The 22,656-nt window shown below is 42.4% G+C and overlaps 1 protein-coding gene across 2 annotated transcripts in view; it reads left to right on the top strand.

Annotated features, from left to right (window-relative positions):
• Positions 1–22,656, top strand: part of UBE2E2 (ubiquitin conjugating enzyme E2 E2) — a 217,305-nt gene that overhangs the window by 168,117 nt on the left and 26,532 nt on the right. For both annotated transcript variants that reach the window (XM_061587143.1, XM_061587142.1), the window contains one exon: positions 22,350–22,482. In XM_061587143.1, coding sequence (XP_061443127.1) covers positions 22,350–22,482 — 133 coding nt within the window. The remainder of the gene's footprint in view (positions 1–22,349; positions 22,483–22,656) is intronic.

Below are 22,656 nucleotides of genomic sequence, written 5' to 3'. Positions count from 1 at the left end.
TGCTGACACTCAGAAAAACTCAGGCTACTTTTTAATGCTATCTTTGCACAATGGGGTTCTGCTGAGCTGGAGGGAAGCCTGCTAAGGAAGAAGATAACATTCATTTCAGTTTCTTTTGGTTATTTTAGTTGCCCACAGAATGGCCTTGCTTCTGCTACTCCTGCCCCCTGCTGTTGTATGCGGACGATGCAGCCCTTCTTTCTCTGTCTAAGGTGGGACTTAAGCGATTACTACAAGCCTTTATGTCATACTGTAATCAGAACCATCTAACCATACACTATTCTAAGACAAAAATCTTAGTTTTCTCAAGACGAAAGATTTCAGGTTCGTGGACAGTTAATGCCCAACAAATTGCTCTGGTCTCACAATATAAATATTTAGGGATTACCTTCCACTCATCGTTAAACTGGACCACTCATATACGAGCCGCTGTTTTGAAGGCACACAACACTTTAAAAAATGTTCTTCGTTATTTCTTTTATAAAGGAGGGAGTTATGTGCCTGCTGCTATCCAGGTTTTTAAACTAAAAATTATTCCACAGCTACTTTTTGGGGTACCTTTATGGATTCACACAATTAACTCCTCTGTGGAATCTGTTCTCTACATGTTCTTACACCGAATATTGGGTGCACCGAGATGTGTTCCGACAGCGGCCCTCAGGTTAGAATGTGGTCTTCCCTCTATCGAATGCCAAGCGTGGCTGATGGCCTCCAACTACTGGGTCAGATTAGTGTATGAACATTCCCCGGGTTATTTATCATATTTTTGGAGCAACAGCTTTGCATGCAGTTGGAATAAAAAATTTAGTAGTAAATTCTCCCTGATGGGTTTCTCTTTAGAGTACTTATCCTCGCAAACTTCTATTTCAGCCAAATCTGCCATCCGGATTTGATTTATTTATTTATTTATTTATTTATTTATTTATTTATTTATTTATTTATTTATTATTAAATTTATTAGTCGCCCATCTGGCTGGTTGTCCAGCCACTCTGGGCGACGTACAAGGTAAAAACAGTACATAAACAATTAAAAAATTTAAAAGACAGTAAAAACCTAACCCGCCCCAAAAGCCTGCCTGAAAAGCCAGGTCTTCAAGGCCCGGCGGAAGCTCATCATAGACGGGGCATGGCGTAGATCATTTGGGAGAGAATTCCACAGGGTGGGGGCCACTATTGAGAAGGCCCTCTCTCTAGTCCTCACCAGTCTAGCTGTTTTAACCGATGGGATCAAGAGAAGGTCTTCTTGAGGCTGATCTTGTTGAGCGGCATCCCTGCTGATGCTGGAGGTGCTCCTTCAGATAAACTGGGCCACAACCGTATAGGGTTTTAAAGGTTAAGACCAACACCTTGAATTGGGCTCGGTAAACACCCGGTAACCAGTGCAACTCCTTCAACACAGGAGTGATGTGATCTTGCGGCGGCTGCCTTTAATCAGATGAGCCGCCGCATTCTGTACCAGTTGTAATTTCCGAACTGTTTTCAAGGGTAACCCCACGTAGAGCGCATTACAGTAGTCTAGGCGAGTGGTGACCAGGGCATGTACCACCGGTGGGAGCAGATGGTTGGGAAGGTAGGGGCGTAGCCTCCATATCAGGTAAAGTTGATACAGAGCTGCCCGGCTCACCGCTGAAACTTGAGCCTCCATGGACAGCTGGGAGTCAAGAATGACCCCCAGGCTACGGACCTGGTCTTTCAGGGGCAAACGTACCCCATTAAGCACCAGGTCTATATCCCCCAACCTTCCCTTGTCTCCCACAAACAGCACTTCGGTTTTGTCAGGATTCAGCTTCAGTTTATTCCTTCCCATCCAGCCACTCACTGACTCCAGACACTTGGACAGGGTTTCCACAGCCAACCTCGGTGAAGATTTAAATGAGAGATAGAGCTGCGTGTCATCCGCATACTGATGACACTGCAGCCCAAATCTCCTGATGATTGTGCCCAGCGGCTTTATATAGATGTTAAAGAGCATTGGAGAGAGGATAGAACCCTGTGGCACCCCACAAGTGAGAGGCCAAGGATCCGAAACCTCCTCCTCCAGTGCTACTCTTTGGTATCTCCCAGAGAGGAAGGAATGGAACCACTGCAATACAGTGCCCCCTATGCCTAACCTCTGCAGGCGGTCCAAGAGGATAGCATGGTCAATGGTATCAAAAGCCGCTGAGAGATCAAGGAGGACAAGGAAGGTGCATTCGCTTCTATCCCACGCCCTCCTCATATCTACCAAGGCGACCAAGGCTGTTTCAGTCCCATGCCCCGGTCTGAAGCCCGACTGAAATGGATCTAGATAATCCGCTTCTTCCAAGTGTGCTTGCAACTGTTTTGCCACCACCTGCTCAATCGCCTTGCCTAAGAATGGCACATTTGAGACTGGGTGAAAGTTATTCAGATCTTGAGGGTCCAAGGAGGGCTTTTTTAAGATTGGTTTTATTATCGCCTCCTTGAGCAGTGATGGCATTACTCCCTCTTCAAGCGATGTATTTACCACCAGCTTGATCCCTTCACCCAGTCTATCTTTGCAGCTCATAATGAGCCACGAAGGGCAAGGATCGAGTAGGCAGGTGGTTGGCTTTAGGGTTGAAAGCACCTTGTCCACTTCATCAGAGGGAAGAAGCTGGAACCGATCCCACGCCACCGAAGCAACACTGGTCACCTCTGGCTCACTCCCTGTATCCACAGTGTACGGAATATCAATTTTAATACTATCGATTTTATCCGCAAAGTGTTTAGCAAACTCGTCACAGGAGACCTTATCATGCTCCATCGGTGCCGGAGCAACTGGACCGACCAGGCTGCGGACCACTTGGAACAGTCTCCTGAGACAACACTCTGCAGATGCAATAGAGGCAGCATAAAAATCTTTTTTTGCTGCCCTTATTGCCACATGATAGGCTGCTGCAGCAGCTCTAACATGTGTTCGATCGTACTCAGAGCGAGATTTCCGCCACCGGCGCTCTAGCCGTCTCACCTCCTGCCTCAGAGTTCGCAACCGTGGGGTAAACCATGGTGCTGTCTGAGTTCTGTTCAGGGGGAGAGGGCGTTTTGGAGCCACTTGGTCTAATGCCCCGGTAATCGCGGCATTCCAGCCCTCCACCAGGGCTTCAGCCGAGTGGCTGTGTGCTTGCTCCAACGTATTCCCAAGCGCATTCAGGAATCCATCAGGATCCATCAGACGCCTGGGGCGGACCATCTTAATGGGTCCTCCAACCCCATGGAGGGTTTGTGGTATTAAAAGGTCCATCCTCACCAGATAGTGGTCTGACCATGACAAGGGGGTGATGGATATACCCCCAATTTTCAGATCATTCCCCTCCTCTCCTGAGACAAACACAAGGTCGAGTGCATGACCAGCTACATGGGTGGGCCCCATTGAAATAAGGTGCAGCTCCCAGGAAGCCATGGTTTCCAAGAAGTCCCGAGGTGCCCCAATGAGACTGGCCTCCGAATGTACATTAAAGTCCCCCAGTACCAGAAGGTTTGGGGACTGCACCCGCACATCCGAGACCACCCCCAGCACCTCGGCCAGGGAGTCCGTCGTGCAGCGGGGTGGGCAGTACACGAGCAGAATCCCTAGACTGCCTTTTGGGCCCAACCTCCAGTACATGTAGTCAGCCACCTTGGTCCCATAGAGAGGGGGTCTGGTGAGAACCAAGGACCTTCGATAAATAACCACCACTCCCCCTCCCCGACTACCAACCCTCGGCTGCTGTGCATACGAAAACCCAGCCGGGCACATGGCAGCCAAAATAGGAGCAGAAGCTTCATCTAGCCAGGTTTCCGTAATACATGCCAGGTCCGCGCCCTCATCCAATATCCATATAATGGATATAGATTATCAAACCGCCCTGACTATGGCCACAAAAACGTGCTCTCCCATTCATTTTAAATTAAACTTTGAGCCTTTTAATTATGCTCCATATCTAGATTTTCTTGCGATACCAAAATTCCGCCTAGCCTTTACTAAGGCTAGATTCAATTCTCTCCACTCTGCATTATTGACTGGGAGGTACCAAGGAATTCCCTATCAACAACGTGTATGTCCCTGTGGGGAAGGTAGTATTGAAACACTCTATCATGTTATATTTAACTGCCCCATTTATGAAGCTGTGCGTCGCAAATTTCTATCTGGCGAAATGGAAAGTATTGCGTGGTTAGACCCTGATAATAAGTTACGTTATTTAATTACTGGAATAAAGAAAGAAACAACAATGAAGGTTGCTAATTTTATATATGCTGCGCAAATGTTACGGTTGGAAATTCCACTTACCTAATGTGTGTATTTTATGGATGTAAATGTACAATTGTTATATGCCTGTAATAGGACGGGTCTTTGACTGCAAATAAAGTAAAGTAAAGTAAAAGTAAAGCCTTGCTTCTGTTCTCATTTCACAGTACTGCAGGAATGCACAACAAGTCAGAAAATGGGTTGCGGGGTGGGAATTATAGTCCAGAAGGCTCCAGGGCCTTGCCACACTTCGACTCCACATGAACCAAAGTGGAGTTAGCCGATCACTCATAACAACTCTCCCCGTTGAAAAACATCTGAATATAGTTATACAGATGTCTTTTCACACCTTATGCACCTCTGTTCTGTCCTGGACTCTTATGCTTACTTTCATCTGGCGTAACTGTGCCATTTGGGACAAGATCCATGGCAACTAGATACACATGCCCTTCACAACAGATACGGCCTTTGTAGCTTCTGTTGCTTATCTGCATCCCTGTATAAAATGTTTCAGGGACAGTCACCTTTGCATGTACCTGCTAGCCTACAGTGCAGGTTCAGCCAAATACCTTCTTTTCTCTTTCTTTCAACCCTCTTGTGATTTTTATTCCCAGAATAACTAAGACTTTATTTTAAAAGGTGGTGTTGATTCAATTACTCTATTTCATTATTTTACTAGAACACTACTGCCACACAGCCAAAAGTGATTCACATATGGAATGTTATTAAATGTTTCTTCCAAAGTATCTGTGGGGAGAATATTGAAGCACATTAATGTAAATGCTTTCCTACATTTTGAGACAATTCACAATTAGTACAGCTAATTCTGGCAGGGTACAGTTAGAAACTGTATTTCACATGTTACGTTTTGTAATCTTATTGCTTCCTTCCCGGAAAAGGCTTTTAAGACAGTATGCCACCTTCCTATCATTAATAGTTACGTAAGATTAATTTCAGTGGGTCTACTCTGAGTAGGCCTTAGTTGACTACAACTTCATGACTCTATTTCTTGGAGAACTCTCTTAAAAATAACTACATGGTATTTTAGAGTGAATTCCTCTACATGTCTACTCAAAAGTAATTTCCATTTAGTTCAGTGAGGTTTATTACCAGTAAACTGGGAATCAGATTGCAGCCTGGGTCACCTAAAAAAAGTGGCAGCTCACATTTCAAGAAAGGCCATTAGGATACCTAATATTTCACCTAATATTTGAAAAAGGGCTGCTGAATGTACTGAAGTTTTTCATTTGTCTTTTAAACAGCTCATAGTCAAAACAATTAAGCAGAAACCTGTAAAGTCAATAGAATAACAAGTGACTTTCTTGACAGACCAACTACTGTATTCTCCATCCATGGAATAATGTTAACAAAACTACTAAATAAATGTAAAAGCAGAAGAAGGCATTTAGCAGAAACATGTAACTTCTTGTACTGGTTCAAAACTTTGGTTTGGAGCTGATCTCTAATTTTATTTAGTTTGAGATGAGTCTCAAGAGTTGAAGGGATGGAAACCTTGCATATTTAAGCATTGGGCTACTTTCCTAATGCATGAGCAAGTCTCATGTTTCCAGCATGGCCACAAAGTCAGGGTTGCATGGGCAGATTTTCTCTGCCTTTATTCTCTGATCAGTGAGTTTGTAACTTCATCCAAGCAAATATTAAATATCTTTTGCACATATTTATCTTTCAGAAATGGTTGAATCTTTTCAATATTACTATTGAAATTCTGAAACAGAGCTGGAATGATCTGTTAAACCCTGTGGAGGTTAATACGTATCATCCTGATTGTACTAGGCCATAAGCAGATAAGACTATTAAATTTTACAAGAAAAAGAACAAACTCCCCACAGAATCTTCCCTCAAGGAACTTGGCACATCACAATTATTGTGATTATTTATATATTGATCATGAAATAAAACCCATCCACTGATTCTCCCAGAGGCCACATTTTCTTCACCCTTTAGCGCAGGTATATAATCAGCATTGGACAAATAATGGCTGGTGAGCCACAAGTTCCCTATTCATGATTTATCACAAATCCATCTCCCATATAGTACTGCTGTCATCCTGGATCTGGTTTTTCTAATCTCTGATGAATAATAAACCTAGCCACAATAATGGTAATCTCATATGGACTTCGGTATGTTCAAAATGGACAAAGAAAGTTATTAAAAGCAAGCAAAGAAAGATTGGTGGCTAGCAAGGGTTGTGTGAAATCAGCATGTGTTCTCTCTGCTTTTTTTTATATCTGCACTGAATATATTCTATTAAGAAAGTTTACCTGATATTGTGATTAACTCCTTGGTTCCTGATTATCCCCAAGAAAGGAACGTCCGACTGACTGATTGATTTGAAAGGGCAGTAAATTTTTGTACAAATTTACAGCTCTGGTTAAAATAAAGATCTGCAGCATTATCATTCTGCTTTCTAGGGAAAATACATATCAAGGGAAATGCTAAATATGCAGTTCTGTAAAGGCTACTTTTACAATCAGTTCCATATCTTGCTAATCTTAATTCTTAAATTTTTACACATTTATTGAGTAATGTCTAGGATAAGTAGCTTTTCAGCAGGTGTTTCTTTCAAGCAGCTGCCAGCCTAAAATACATTGGCCTTCAAGCAGCTACCTAAAATACATTGGCATGATATGGACATCATACTAAGTCAAATCAGGGCTTTGTTCTTGGTTTATGGCTCATGGTTAGCTTGGAAAGAACTAAACCACAAGCCTTGGTTTGGATGACTTGCTAACAATATCGTAAGTCATTTGCAGACTTTCAGGTAACAAGTGACTAATACATCTTAATAATAACAACAATAACAACAACAAGCCAACTCATGGCTTAGTTTGGCAGAGTGCAGCAGCAAAACAACCAGGAAGGAATGAAGTGGCCACAATGTTCTTACTGGGACCTTGGATATTCACGGTAAGCCATGGTTTGGGTGAGTATGATGTGCAAATCAGACCATTGAGGAAACTGAAAATATTCAACCACATAGCCACATTGAAAATCAAATTGAATTTGTTTTCAGTAGCTGACAGAGATTTCTTCTAGTACTATTGCACACCCATCCCACCTGCAGTCTGTGCATAGGTGAGGCACAGAAGGTAAAATATATATACCAGCCAGGGAAACCAGCCTTTGTTGTTGTTGTTGTTTAGAATTTTGGTTACTTTGCTCAGGATGTGAGTGGACTATTGCTGTAAGTATGAACAGCCCCTGTTTTGTCCTATTTCTTAGTCTTCTGGGAGAATGAGGGCCATTCCTCAGTGCCAGCTCCCACTAGTTCAACAAACATTTCACCAGTCACTGCATTGTCAAAAACTGATAAGTTGCCTCACAATATTGAGGAGTGCAGTGAAGAAACAGAGTGTAGCATGGACCATTATGAAGCAAGTAGATTGTACTTGAATGACTGAGTGGCATTACCATTGGCTAGAATAGCTACAATGGATAATAATCAATAGTGGCTGTGGGAATGGGGCTTCATTGCTCTCCTGACTTTTCAATCAGGAGCATTGGATTAGCTCTGCTGCTGCACCACACCATGCCAAGCTGCCTTGCTTCTCCCTCTCAGTAACCAGCATCATCATGCAGTGGTGGGAAGACAGGAGAGCAATGCAGCCCTACCAGCCACTACTGACAACAATCTAGGGCAGTGGTTCCCAACCTGGGGTCCAGGACCCCCAGGGGGGCCGTGAAGTAATCCAGAGGGGGCCGTGAACAGTAAAGAAATGAATTACTAATTTTTTAAAAAAAGTCTTCACTCCCTCGACACTGTCTGCTTTCCACTGGTGCTGCAGATGACACCTCCCCCTTGCTCCAAATGAGAGGGGAGGCCTTTTGCTGAAGTGCCAGAGCGTCTTTCAGGCGCACTAAGGGCAGGCATCTCCGCTCCCCTTTCATGATCCGCGGCAGCAGCCGCTGATTGCACGGCAGAAGCTTCCACCTCCTCGCTATTCCTTTGCCCCAGCTACCTGTCTCCTGCCTTTTAGCATTGCCCTTAATGGCGGCCGAGGTTTCCCTAAGGTACTGAAGCCCCTGCCGCCATCTTAATTGATGGCAGAGATGCACGCACATAGCATGCACTTGTGCCATCAACAAAGATGGCGGCTGAGGCTTCATCCTCTTAGGGAAACCGTGGCCACCACCTTGGTTAATGGCAATGCTAAAAGACAGGAGACAGGTAGGTGGGGGGCTGCATGTGCGTGTGCATGTGTGTGTGCACACAGCGGGGCCCAGGGCAAGCTGATGCCCAAGGGCCCCGGCATGCCTGGGGCTGGCCCTGCACCTGCATGATATCAGTATACTGCAGCCTTTATTAATAATACATTATTAATGTGTAGAATTGACTCACCACAGTTTGGTGCTATGTTGAGCATAGCATAGCATCCCCAGTGGATATGATATAATGTATAATACAATACATCATCAGTTTTATGAGACATATAACTATAGATACCAATTTTTGATAAGTCATCGCTGACATAAAATCTTACATGTTGATACTATATACCTTCTGTTCTATGTCACAGCTTGTAAAGAGTATTCTAAATACTGGAAAGTTACATCTAAACTCTTTAATCAGTACTTACCACAGTTTGCTGCTGTGTTGAGCATACTTACATGAACCGTCTTATCTTTATGGTTCAGCCATTTCCAGCTGGATCTACAGCAGGCAGTATTATCTTGCTATTGAAATTGATTAATTTAACTGAGGTCAACAGCAATAGCACACATAAGAACTGGGACAGTTCAGTCTTAGAAAGATTAGCCTGCCCTTTCTCAAAATTGGTGTCCATGTGAATCAGTCTATTGAAAGATAACATTTCAAATGTTGAGCTGATTCTTTCCTTTCACCGAGGTCTGTGGTTTATTTGCCAGTACAATTAGTATAAATGGCTGTATAAATCACATGAAATGTAAAATGCTTGGGCTTCAGAATATTCGGCAGATGTCCATGCAGAGAAGAGAGCAATTAAATCCTCCTGTGTTATAAAGCGATAAAATTATTCTCTTGCAGAGGACTTGCACATATGGGAATTTTCTCCGGAGAAGCCTGGTGTCTTCTCACTCTCTTGGGGATTGTGAGTGTATAAATGGCTTAATAATTGTGAAAAATCATGAAAGAAGAAAATGAACCATTATTAATGTGCAAAAGAAAGTATTGTGCTAGTCATTACTCTCTGCTTTTTGGATGGAGCCTATTTATTTTGCTTTTTTTTTTAGTAACTTCAGATTATGCAGAAAGCTTAAGTGCAACCCTATGCATGCTTATTCAATAGAGCAAATAAGTACTCATAGGATTGCAAACCTAGTGTCCTGCTTGAAATGTTCAAAAATGTAAAATATTAATTTGTATTACTAAAATATGGAATGCATTTAATGAGTTACGTGATTAATTTATTAAAAGAACTCTTAAACTGAGTCAGGTCCATGTAGCTCTACAATTAACTGGCAGCAACTCTCCTCTTAGAATGGTGTCCCAGTTTCAATTCTTGGCATTTTCAGGTAGGATTGGAAAACACTCACTCCCAGCCATAACTAAAAATGCCAGGCGTTGAACCCGAGGCCTTTTGTATGCAGAACATGTACTCTACCACTGAATGGCAGCCATTCCTGTGCCTCAAGAACAAAGTGAACAATCAGTTCAAGAAAGAAAAGAAATACAAGTTGATTTGATTTAACCTTGCAAAGTATCAATATCAAGTTCAGCCTTTTGTCTGTCAAACTGACAGGTACAGCTTGAGAACTAAGAATGTCTTAACCACAAATCCTACTTTATTTAAGATTGTATCCTCCGCTAAAGGAAGGCCCTTGGATCCTGCAGAGGCTTCCCTCAGCAGAACTGATATATTTATTAATTTATTAATTGTATTTGTATACCACCCCATAGTCGAAGCTCTCTGGGAGGTTTACAGCAACTAAAAACATCAAAAACAAATATACAAGTTTAAAACACATCTTTTAAAAACAATTTAAAACACAATTTAAAAAATTCAGAACAATTTAAAACACATGCTAAAATGCCTGGGAGAAGAGGAAATCTTGACCTGGCGCCGAAAAGATAACAGTGATGGCGCCAGGCGCACCTCATCACAATCATCTTTCCATAATTTGGGGGCCACCACTAAGAAGGCCCTCTCCCTTGTTGCCATCCTCCCACCTTCCCTCCAAGTAGGCACCCGGAGGAGGGCCTTACATGTTGAGCGTAGTGTACGGTGGGTTCGTATCAGGAGAGGCGTTCCATCAGGTATTGTGGTCCCAAGCTGTGTAAGGCTTTATAGGTTAAAACCAGCACCTTGAATTGAGCTCGGAAACATACAGGCAGCCAATGCAAGGTTCAAACCTTCTGGTCCCTGTTACCAATCTGGCCGCTGCATTTTGCACAAGCTGCAGCTTCCGAACCATCTTCAAAGGCAGCCCCACGTAGAGTGCATTGAAGTAATATAACTTGGAGCAGAGCATGGACAACTGAAGCCAGGTTATCCCTGTCCAGATAGGGGCGCAGCTGGGCCACCAACCGAAGTTGGTAGAAGGCACTCCGTGCCACCGAGGCTACCTGAGCCTCAAGTGACAGAGATGATTCTAGGAGAACCCCCAAGCTACAAACCTGCTCCTTCAGGGGGTGTGCAACTCCATCCAGGACAGGTTGGACATCCACCATCTGGTCAGAAGAACCACCCACTAGCAGCCTCTCAGTCTTGTTTGGATTGAGCCTTAGTTTATTAGCCCTCATCCAGTCCATTGTTGCAGCCAGGCACCGGTTCAGCACATTGACAGCCTCACCTGAAGAAGATGAAAAGGAGAAATAGAGCTGCGTGTCATCAGCATATTGATGGCAATGCACTCCAAAGCTCCAGATGACCGAACCTAATGGTTTCACGTAGATGTTGAACAGCGTGGGGGACAGAACCTCATACTGGAGAGTCCAGGGTGCCGAGCAATGTTCCCCAAGCACCACCTTCTGGAGCCGACCTGCCAAGTAGGAGCGGAACCACCGCCATGCAGTCCCTCCCACTCCCAACTCAGCCAGTCTTCCCAGAAGGATACCATGGTCGATGGTATCGAAAGCCGCTGAGAGATCAAGAAGAATCAACAGAGTCACACTCCCCCTGTCTGTCTCCCGACCAAGGCTGTTTCCGTGCCAAAACCAGGCCTGAAACCTAACTGAAATGGATCCAGATAATCGGTCTCATCCAAGAGTGTCTGGAGCTGGACAACAACCACTCGTTCAAGGACCTTGCCCAGGAATGGAACATTTGCTGCCGGCCTATAGTTATTAAGATTTTCTGGGTCCAAGGAGGGTCTCTTCAGGAGTGGTCTCACTACTGCCTCTTTCAGGCAGCCAGGAACCATCCCCTCTCGCAGAGAAGCATTAATCACTTCCCTGGCCCAGCCGGTTGTTCCATCCCTGCTAGCTTTTATTAGCCAAGAAGGGCAAGGATTCAGCACAGAAGTGGTTGCATGAACCTGTCCAAGCACCTTGTCAACGTCCTCAAGCTGCACCAACTGAAACTCATCCAAGAAATCAGGACAAGGCTGTGCTCTGGATACCTCGCTTGATTCACCTGCTATAACACTGGAGTCTAGGTCCTGGCAGATGCTAAAGATTTTATCCTGGAAGTGCCTAGAAGATTCATTACAGCGGGCCTCAGATGGTTCTACTATGTCCCTGGGGCCAGAGTGTAATAGCCCCCAGACAATTCTGAAGAGCTCAGCTGGGTGGCAGAGTGATGATTTGATAGCGGGAGCAAAATATTGGTTTTTTGCTGCCCTCACTGCACCTAAATACAGCTTACCATAGGCACTTACCAGTGTATAATTGCATCCACAAGGAGTTCATCTCCATCTGCACTGAAGCCGTCTCCTATATTGTTTCATCGCTCTCAGCTCTGGGGTATACCATGGAGCCTTATGAGCTACACAGGAGAGGGCGCTCAGGAACAATCATGTCAACCGCCTGGGTCATTTCTGTATTCCACAGTTCAACCAGGGTTTCGACAGGAACACCAGCCTTATCAGCTGGAAAACTCCCCAGAGCCCTTTGGAAACCATCCGGATCCATTGGTCTCTGGGGGCGGACCAACTGAATAGGTCCCCCACCCTTGCAGAGGGGAAAAGCAGCTGTAAGTCTAAACTTCAGCAAGCAGTGATCTGTCCATGACAGAGGGACTGATGCAAGGCCCCCCACATTCAGATCACCAACTCCATGTCCAGTTGCAGAAACCAAATCTAGAGTATGCCCTGCTACATGTGTTAGGCCAATGGCATATTGGGACAGTCCCATGGCTGTCTTGGAGACCATGAAATCCTGAGCCACCCCGGATAAGATGGCCTCGGCATGGATGTTGACATCCCCCAGAACCAACAGTCTGGGGGATCTCAGCAGTACACCCGAGACTACCTCCATCAGCTCAGCAAGGGAGTCTTGTTGGGCAGCGGGGTGGGCGGTACACCAACAGAATCCCCAGTCTGTCCCGCTGACCCAACATAAGGTGCAAACACTCCAGACCAGTAGTCACATGAACAGGGTGCTTGCAGAGGGAGATGGAGCTCCTATAGACCACAGCAACCCCTCCCCGGCCCTCAGGTCTACCCTGATGCTGAACCAGGTACCCTGGCGGGCATAGCTGGGAGAGGCTGACTCCCCCCTGCTCACCCACCCAGGTCTCGGTTATACATGCCAGATCTGCTGCCTCATCCACTAATGAGGGAGACCTTATTATGCACCGTTGTGTCATTTAGGAGCAGCATCCGGAGGCCTGAGGGCTGGCTGATAGGGCAATCAATAAACCTCTGGGTGTGGGAAGGACCAGAACAAGGCACAGTCGTTAAGTGTCTGGGCCGCGTTCCCCTTACCTGGCAAGTCCTCCTCACAACGCCATATCTCCCATATAAATAAAGAAATAAATAATAAATAGGTATGGAAATGTTTTAGATAAAAATAAAGAAATAAAAAATATATATGTAAGACATTGGGGATCTGCCACCAGGGTAGCTCTCAAGCAGATGGAATAAGTTGGCTGTATTTAGCTAAGTTCTACTCAGAGCAGACCCACTGGAATTAATTGAACCTTAGTCATGTCTATTAACATCAATGGGTCTGTGCTCATTACCATCCATTGGTTACGTCAGAGATGGTATTGCTGCTCTTAAACCTATCTGGACTACGTGAGCTAAGGAACCACTAACTGTTTCCCAGACTTGGTTCTTCATTCTCAGCAACATGTTAACTTGAGTGGCGTGGCCTGGCCTTATTGTCTTCACTTGAACTTGACCCAGCTGACTATTCCCTGCCTTGCTCTAACCTCAACCTTCCCTGTTTGGACGTATGTCCTGCCTCTCACCCCTTGAACCCTGATTAGCAAGTTCAGGCTGGAACAAGCAATTCAAGGCCAGTGGACAAGTGTAGTACAAACTGTTAAACTGTTAAGTCCAAGGCAGGAGGAAACAGATTTACACTACACCCTGCCTCTGGGCCATGAAATCCTGATCTGCTTGCTTCAGTCTTGGTTCTGACTTTATAGATCATGCCTTTGTCTCTGCATCTACCAATTAATAGTAGACCCCTACTGAGGCATGTCAGTAAGTGGGGTATGAGAAGCAGACAGAACTGGCAAATAGTAAAAGCATTTAATTCCATTTAACATTGAAGCTTTGGGGAGGAAAAGCTGAGAAGCAGGAAAAACAGTAATTGTATTTAAAAACTTGTTTCATGCTAGTTACTTTGGTTCTTTCAATGAGAGCCTGGCGGGGGGGAAATAAATAAACTGGGGAACACTTGCCCTCCAGAGGTTGTTTGACTATAAATCCTATCAGCCTCAGCCAGTATAGGCAATGATCAGGAATGATGGAAATTGTAGTCTAGCAACATATAGAGGGCCGGAGGTTCCCCATCCCTGAAAAAGAGTTTGGGAGCGGTCATCAGGAGATTTGGGGTGAGGTGTCAGCAGTACACTGACGATACACAGCTCTGTTTCTCTGTAACATCTGAATAGTGAGAGGCCGAGCAAGCCCTGGACTGCTGCCTGGACTCGGTGGTGGGCTGAATGAAGGCCAATAAACTGAGTCTGAATCCTAGCAAGATGGAGGCGCTGTGAGTTGGTGGTTCCCGAGTTCAGATAATTGATCAGTTGCCTGCTTTGGATGGGGTCGTACTCCCTCTGAAAGAGCAGGTCCATAGTCTAGGGGTGCTCCTGGATCCATCATTGTCGCTAGAGGCCCAGGTGACCTCAGTGGCTAGGAGTGCCTTTTACCAGCTTCAGCTGGCAAGATAGCTGCGGCCGTTTCTAGACTGGGATAGCCTGACCACTCTTTTTCACTGGTAACCTCCAGGCTGGATTACTGTAATGCACTCTATGTGGGGCTGCCCTTGAGGTTGGTCCGGAAGCTGCAGCTGGTGCAAAATGCGAGACTACTCACTGGGGCAGGGTATCACCAATGTGTAACCCGCTGCTGAAAGAACTGCACTGGCTGCCCATTGGCTACTGGACCAAGTTCAAGGTTCTAGTTTTGGTGTACAAAGCCCTAGACAGCTTGGGACCACGATACCTGAAAGACCGTCTTATCCCTTATATACCCAGTCAACCACTGTGCTCTGCAGGCGAGGGCCTCCTGCAGATACCATCTTATCCGGAGGTCCATTGTGCACAACATAGGAAACAGACCTTTAGTGTAGTGGCACCTACCCTTTGGAATTCCCTCCCCTTAAATATTAGACAGGCACCATCTCTGTTATCTTGTCAGCTCCTGTTGAAGACCTTCCTCCTTCAACAAGCCTTTTAAGTTGAGACCTTATCCCAGCCTGCGTCTGTGTTGGAATTGCTTTTTAATATGTTTTTAAACCTTTTTTAAAAACAATATGTTTTTAATCTTGTTTTCTTTTTTAAGATGTTTTCAGAGCATTTTTAAAAAATGTTTTTAAAGATGTTTTGTTTTAATGTATTTTAAAGTCTGTTTTTATGATGTTTTAAAGTGTTTTTAGTGCTTTTGTTTGCCGCCCTGGGCTCCTGCTGGAAGGAAGGGCAGGATATAAATCAAATAATAAATAAATAAAATATACTACTTTAGCAGGCAGGTTCCTTGGATTGCCTTCTCTGGACTACAGCTTTAGTTGACATAAACGTGTAGTAGACATGGTAAAAAAGAAAAACAAATAGAGAAATGTAGCTGCTTCTTTAAAATCAGAACAACTGGTAGGTGGAGTTTTCCCCAAGACAGAGTCTGAAAAATGTGGCATATCCGGACTTCTTTATTCTCATTTGTGTCACTTCGTTTTGAGTCCTCTCTACAAGATGCCTATGTAGTTTTCCCAGTACTTATATCATGGCAAATTAAATGAAAAAATACTATGCACACCATCTGATGTTGAAGTAGTCTGTTTTCACTTCTTAATTTTTATATATGAATTCATTATTTCATATTTATAGGGCCGTGCATCTTAGGCACCTTTAGAAAGCGTGATATGTCTGTGGCACTTATTTTTTTAGGTTAATAAAAGAGTACAGTTAGCCACCTTTCGTTCAGTAACAACTAAACCTTCCCAGACAAGTTGGGATTGGTATTTCCATAGATGGCAGAAGTGTTTTTAATTATTAATTCTCTGGTTTATTTCTTACCGCAGTCTCAGCTGTGCTTTATTATTCAAAGGTTAATGCAAACTGAGAACCTGGTAAATTAAATTCATTTGGCAGCTAGTGACCTGGTACAGATATTGTCAGATGTAGATGAGTGGCAATGCTGTTTCTGTTTCAATTGTTTAAAAAGACCAGTTTTCCTTTAAAATAAAAATCTTGTTTTCTAATCCTTTCTTAAAAGATTTCATAACATAATAGGATCAGCATTCTGCTTTATAAAGAAAGTATGCCATTTAGAAATCTATGAAACATTATCAGAAATCTATAAAAAATTAATGCAGATACCATGGCTAATGAACTGATATACTGCTTTAAACAGTAGTCGTCATTCAGTTATATGCAAGAAATGCACTCTGAGATTTTATTGGAGCCTAAAGAATAGTAGCTAAAAGAGGGTTTTATTAACTTTCATTGCACAAAATGAATAGTTGAGCATTGAACGCGACATGATGCCATGTGATAATTGCATGCCTTGGGTATGTTGCAAGGCATGGAACATAGCCAAAAGCCTTCATCTGTTCCAGATATAATTATTTTTTACACTCTGCTTATTGAGTACATTATTGCAATTGTGTGATTACAATTGTAGCAGAGACTATTTCCTAAGAAATGCCCTGAAAATATATTGTCATTTTGCTATTAAATCTAATCTTATTTCTTTCTGTTGAATAATAGTGAACAGTGATTCACATGACAGAGCCACAGCCACCATGAGTCCTAACTGACAATGATATCTGATACTGTTAGTTTATGTTTGTGGATAAAAAGCTAGAGACATACTGTAAATACTTGAAATACAGGAAGATTTACTTAATGGACAAAGTGAAATAATGATTTAGACATAAATATTGTATTTATCATTCCTCAATTATGGTAATTAAAGATGGAGAAAACTCTCTGTTAATGTTAGTGTAGTATATATTGCAGCAGAAGATCCTGCTACTAATTATATACTAAATATAAATACATATTCGTGGTAGATGGCATATGCTGATTAGTGATTAATGTTTATACAGAAAGTGTACTTCCCTCAATTTCCAGAAAAAAGAATACTATATTACAATGCTGATTACCAAGAACTTTGTGCCTTGGACGCCAGCAGAGGGTAAAGGGTGGTGATAGCAGCACACACAAGTACCACAAAAATCAATGGCAAAATTACTGATAAATTTAGGATTACAGGTTATTTAGAAGAGGAATTTGAAACAGCAAATTCTGTTAGTACAGTGGTTCCCAACCTGGGGGTTGTGAAGACATCCCAGGGAGGGTTGTAAAGAGCCAAGAGAAGAATTATTTATACATTCAAAAAAACAATTAATGGCTGGTCTGTACACCACCAGCGTGTAAGCCTGCACTGCATGTACATACAGCCGCTGCTGTCTCCCCTTCCTCCCATCTGGCACAGTCAGTTCCCACCACACAGAGAGCTGAGCAGCATAGCACTCAAGCACATACATCACGAGAAGGGGCCAGCTGGGCTTATTTATGCTCCAGCACCTCTCCCCCCCCCTTTTGTCAGCAGCAGTGAGGGAAGATAGATCGTGCTGATTGGCTCTGGCTGGAGAGACAGAAGGACACTGGGAAGGGGGGCCACCTGCCAAAAATGTAACAGGACACTCATAAAAATTCATTGTATAGTTAACTTATAAGTACAATGTATGCAAGTCTGCTCAGAGGTAGGTCTCTTCATATTTAATGGGCCTTACTCCCAGGGAAATCCAATTGCAATAATGAGACCAAACTAAGATTCTGTTGAAGCTTTGAAGCTGTACTACTTTTGGAGGTGGACATGGGGCTTTATAGTACAAAGATACATCATTCTGATTAAAGGAAGAAAATGTATGTCTATAATACAAGGACATAGGCTGCAATCCTAACCGGGTCTACTCAGAAGTAAGTCCTATAGAATTCAATGGAGCAACAGCCATATGAAGTAGGTTAGGCTGAAAGTTAGTGACTGATCCAAGGCAGTAAGTGAGCAAAAACAAATGATGAGTAAAGTAAATTTTAAAAATATGACATTGCACATGTTCAGTGTATTTTTATTGCTGTTTATCAAGGTTTTCAATGTGTTTTTACACAGTTGTATGTGTTCGTTTTAAATATATTTTAAAATTTTAAGTTACCCACATTTTGTGTTTTTACTCTTAACTTGGATTCTGTTGTATGGTTTAGAGTTGCCAGTGGGGGAGAGCAGGGCTCTTGTACCTTTAACAGTTATGTGGCAGTCAGAAATTAAACAGAAATTAAATTAAGCCTTTTCTAGTATGGAAATACAAGTATGGAGAAAGCTTCATCTGTTTCCATTCTGTCTGATAGACATATTATTGTTGTTGTCATATGGACCTTCCTGAGCCAAGTGCTGAAGAGGAGGCATCGTTGTAAACAGGTGGAACACAAAAAATCCAGAGTCGAAATACTCTGGCATCAGCCAGACTCTGTTCACCACTGTGGGTGGTTTATCTATATCTACTTCCTTTCATTTCCTTCAAAATTTGTTAAAAGTTGTTTATATTGCTGTAATCTGCCCTGGGACCTTCTGGTGAAGGGCAGGTAATAAATATCATTGTCATATTTGTTTTTGTGATGAATAAAAAGTGACATTATTTAACACTTCCTTGTGTATTTTTTCAATTTTGTTGTTATATGCCTTCAAGTCGATTACAACTTACGGTGAATCAGCGACCTCCAATAGCATCTGTCATGAACCACTCTGTTCAGATCTTGTAAGTTCAGGTCTGTGGCTTCCTTTGTGGAATCAATCCATCTCTTGTTTGGCCTTCCTCTTTTTCTACTCCCTTCTGTTTTCCCCAGAATGATTCTCTTTGCTAGTGAATCATCTCTTCTCATTATAAAGACTAAAATTGCAACAATTAGTACGGGGGGGTTCGCAAAAAATGTTGATGTTACAAATGGGATCCCATACTCAAAAAGGTTGGGAACCACTGTGTTAGTAGATTCCTGGGGATTGCAGCACTATTAAACACAGATTAAAAGCACTGGAGTAAGACTGAAACAAGGAAAAAAACCACTAGACAAAGGTATTCTTTCTGCCTTTCCTTTGTCTGTCCAATCAGTAGCTCAGTTATAAAGAACTAAGTGGCCAAATTATAGTCCAACACCAAAGTGACAATACTTTCCCAAGATTGTGAACAAGGTTGTGTGATTAAAGCCTGGCATTCCCTAGTTACATAAAGTTATTGTGATTAGTCAAGACTGTGAAACAACCTTTGGAATACCTGATTATGTAAACAAAGGGTGTCTCTCCCAGGACCTTATCTGCTCGCCCTCAAAGGAGGTTTTTTGTGGTTCCCAGAAACTCTCCAGGTTTTGTTGGAGTGTTCAGTTGGTTGGAGGGGTGTAAATGAATACTCTAAAAGCCCTTGCAAGCAGCAGCTACCACTTTTATATTGAGAGCTGCCTGCCATTTCCTTGTTGAGAGCACTTCCACAACCCTCAAGAATGGTTTGTGCCCACTGTTTCCTGAAGGCTGATGCCTGCTGAAGAGATAAAATCTCTTGCAATCATTCTTGAGAGCAGCCAAAGCTACACTAAGCACTTATTGAGAACGGTGGGAGATTGTATCTCATTGGCAGGCATCAGTGACAGCTATCTGAGCAGGCAGAGCAACCCAGAGCAAGCGAGTGATTTTTTAAAATCAGATGGCAACTTCAAAAAAGAAAAGTACCAATAATTATCCCTTGAGTTGGAGAGAAATTGCTGAAGGCAGCATAAATTACTAGAGGGAGTCAGGTACAGAAGGAGGTGGAAGAGTGAGGTGAACTCTTAATAATGTATTAATGAATAGTTAATGGAGAGCATCCTCTGGGTTGGGATGGGGGAAGTGAGTGGGGATGCTTATAGTTGAGTGGCCAGTTCTTTCTTAATGAATTAATGAATTGATAACCGAATGAATTTAATAATACAATAGTAATAATAATGGTCATTTGTACTTCAGGCGTGACTGCTTTTACATTTATTTATTTATTTATTTATTTATTATTATTTATTTATTTATTAAATTTATATACCGCCCGACTAGCAATAGCTCTCTGGGCGGTGAACATAAAATAGCATAAAAATACAATGAATAACAAAATAATACTAAAATACAATCATCAATCCAATACAATAAACATTTTAAAAAGTAAATCAGTGTAACTTAAAATGCTTCAGAAAATAGGAAGGTTTTGACCTGGCGCCGGAAGGAGAGCAGAGTCGGCGCAGAGCAGAGCATTTGGGCCACACACTCTTTTACGCTTTGGCCACATCTGCTTTGGCATGTGGCTTCCAGGGGTTAGCTGTGGATCGGTGTGGCCCTCAGCCTGAAAAAGGTTATCATCCCTATTGATCTTCAGCTGGATTGGGATACATAAGTGGGTCTTGCCCAGACTTAAAGTGGGTTGCACCAATGACATCACCACCATTTCCCCCCCTCTGTCTGGAGCTGGGTTTTTTGGGGGGGGGGTGATTTTTATGGGAGAAAGAATGGAGAAGTGAGAAAAGGTGAGCAGTTTTGAAGGAGGACAACATTCCTTCTGTGTAGAATATTTTTATAGGTGCAGCATAAAAGCACATGAGAACTTGTGTTCTGTTGAAGTATTAAAAATATAGGAGATCTGCTTCCTTTTCATCTAGGTGCATATGGTAAAAAAAATGTTTAGAAATGGGTCATATATTGCAGTTTGGGATTCTTGATCTGAAAATCTCAAAGTATACTGATGTAAATAATCCCCCCAAAATAGATTTCAAAGCTACTGCCTTAACTAAATATTAGTTTATCATAAGAGAGCCAGTGTGATGTAGTGGTTAGAGCATTGGATTAGGACCTGGGAGACCAGGGTTCAAATCCCCATTCAGCTATGAAGCACACTGGGTGGCCTTGGGGCCATCACTGCCTCTCAGCCTAACCTACCTCACAGGGTTGTTCTGGGGATTAAATTAGGAGGGGGAGAACCGTGTACGCCACTTTGCACTCCTTGGACAAAAAGTGGGATATGCAATAATAATTAAAAATAAATTGTCCTTGCAAATGTCACAGGAATTATAACTACAGATGGTTACAACTATAATAGGTTATAGCTATTTTTTCATAGTTTTATCAGCAGTAAATGCAGCTATAAGAAACATAAGTTAACTTGTCTGTAGACCAGTGGGGGGAAATCTGTGGCTGTCCAGGTTCACATCAGTCTCAGCTCCTATCAGCCCTAGCCAGCATGGCTAATTGTAGTGATACTAAGAAGTGTAGACCAACTATATCTAGGGGGCCAAAGGTTTCCCACACCTACTATAGATGATGTGCTACCTCCTGTATATTGGATTTTTGTCACTATTACAGATGAAATTTCATTATTGCTTATTATAAAATACAAATAAAGAGGGTTTTAAAAAAGCAATGATTCATAGGACTATAATTTTTATATTATCTGCATGTAATGAACATAAGAGTACATAGATATTTTATTAACCAGTTATGCAGTTTCTTCAATTATCCTCAAAGGTCTAAACTTGGGGGGGGTGTCTTGATATTTAGACATTGAAATTATCGCATAATGGTAGGTGGGAGAGATAATTTGCTCTTTCCTAAACTTACTTTCATGTTACCTTTACCTTTTATTACAAACAACCTTTGTAAACATGGATTCTAGATGTACGTTGAGATCATCAGGATTCTTAAAAGAGTCTGCAAAATGTGTATGGACTTAGATTATCCATCTGTGTTTATATGCTAGGTAGAAACATCTTTCATAATCTATCTGGTTTTGTGTGTGAGTTTTTTTCCTTGTGCTAGATTTTACTTTTCAGTACAGTGTGGAATAGTTGTGGAATACAGCAGCCTTCTGTTACTGGAATGATCTAGATATCCAGAAAGAATGTTGTTTGTCATGGTGCCATCTTGCTTATATGCTGTATATATTACGAACATCTTTCAAAATTTAACTCTGTGTGTGTGTGTGAGAGAGAGAGAGACAGAGAGAGAGAGAGAGATCTTGTTTGCTTATGTTTTTCTTTTGAAATCTTTGTTGTAATAATTGTGGAATAAAGCAGCCATCTGTCACTGGAATGGCTTAGATGTCCAAAAAGAATGTTGTTTGTCATGGTGCCAAGGTTTACAGTAGCATCTCCTACAAAATAATGTTATTACAATGCCACCTAGTGATAAGGTGAATAACAAGGTAAATTAATAGACAATGTCTTTACTGTGTTTTCAAAAAACTTGTTTAGGGAACAGAAAATGATAAGGTGAATGACAAGGTAAATTAATAAAGAACATTTAACAACTGTATCTTTGGGGGGGGGAAACCTAGTTTAAGGAGCATAAAAGTGTCCCTCATATACACAGTGAATTATAAAAAGGTCCAAGAATGTGATTTATTTTCACTTCAAATCCACTTTGAAAGGAATAATTACCAGAAGTATAACTGATGTGCTATGACCTTGCTTTTTTGCAGTTATTAAATATGCTGTACTTTATATTACAGTGCTGGACCAAAGGGAGACAACATTTATGAATGGAGATCAACTATACTTGGGCCTCCAGGTTCTGTGTACGAGGGAGGAGTTTTTTTCCTTGATATTACCTTCTCTCCAGACTATCCCTTTAAACCACCTAAGGTAAGGGGGGGAGTAAAATTAAGAATTTATACTAAATAATCAATAGCTTCACAACTGATTTTGATACACAATGGGTAGGATTGTATTATGTACATGAACTGAGAGCCAGTGTGGTATAGTAGCTAGAGTGTTGGACTGGGACCTGGGAGGCCAGAGTTCAAATCTCCACTCGGC

Source organism: Rhineura floridana, chromosome 10 (genome assembly GCF_030035675.1).
Source record: "Rhineura floridana isolate rRhiFlo1 chromosome 10, rRhiFlo1.hap2, whole genome shotgun sequence".
Classification (NCBI taxonomy): Eukaryota; Metazoa; Chordata; class Lepidosauria; order Squamata; family Rhineuridae; genus Rhineura; species Rhineura floridana.
The sequence above is the reverse complement of the archived record's forward strand: the minus strand, read 5'-3'. Positions and strand labels throughout refer to the sequence as shown.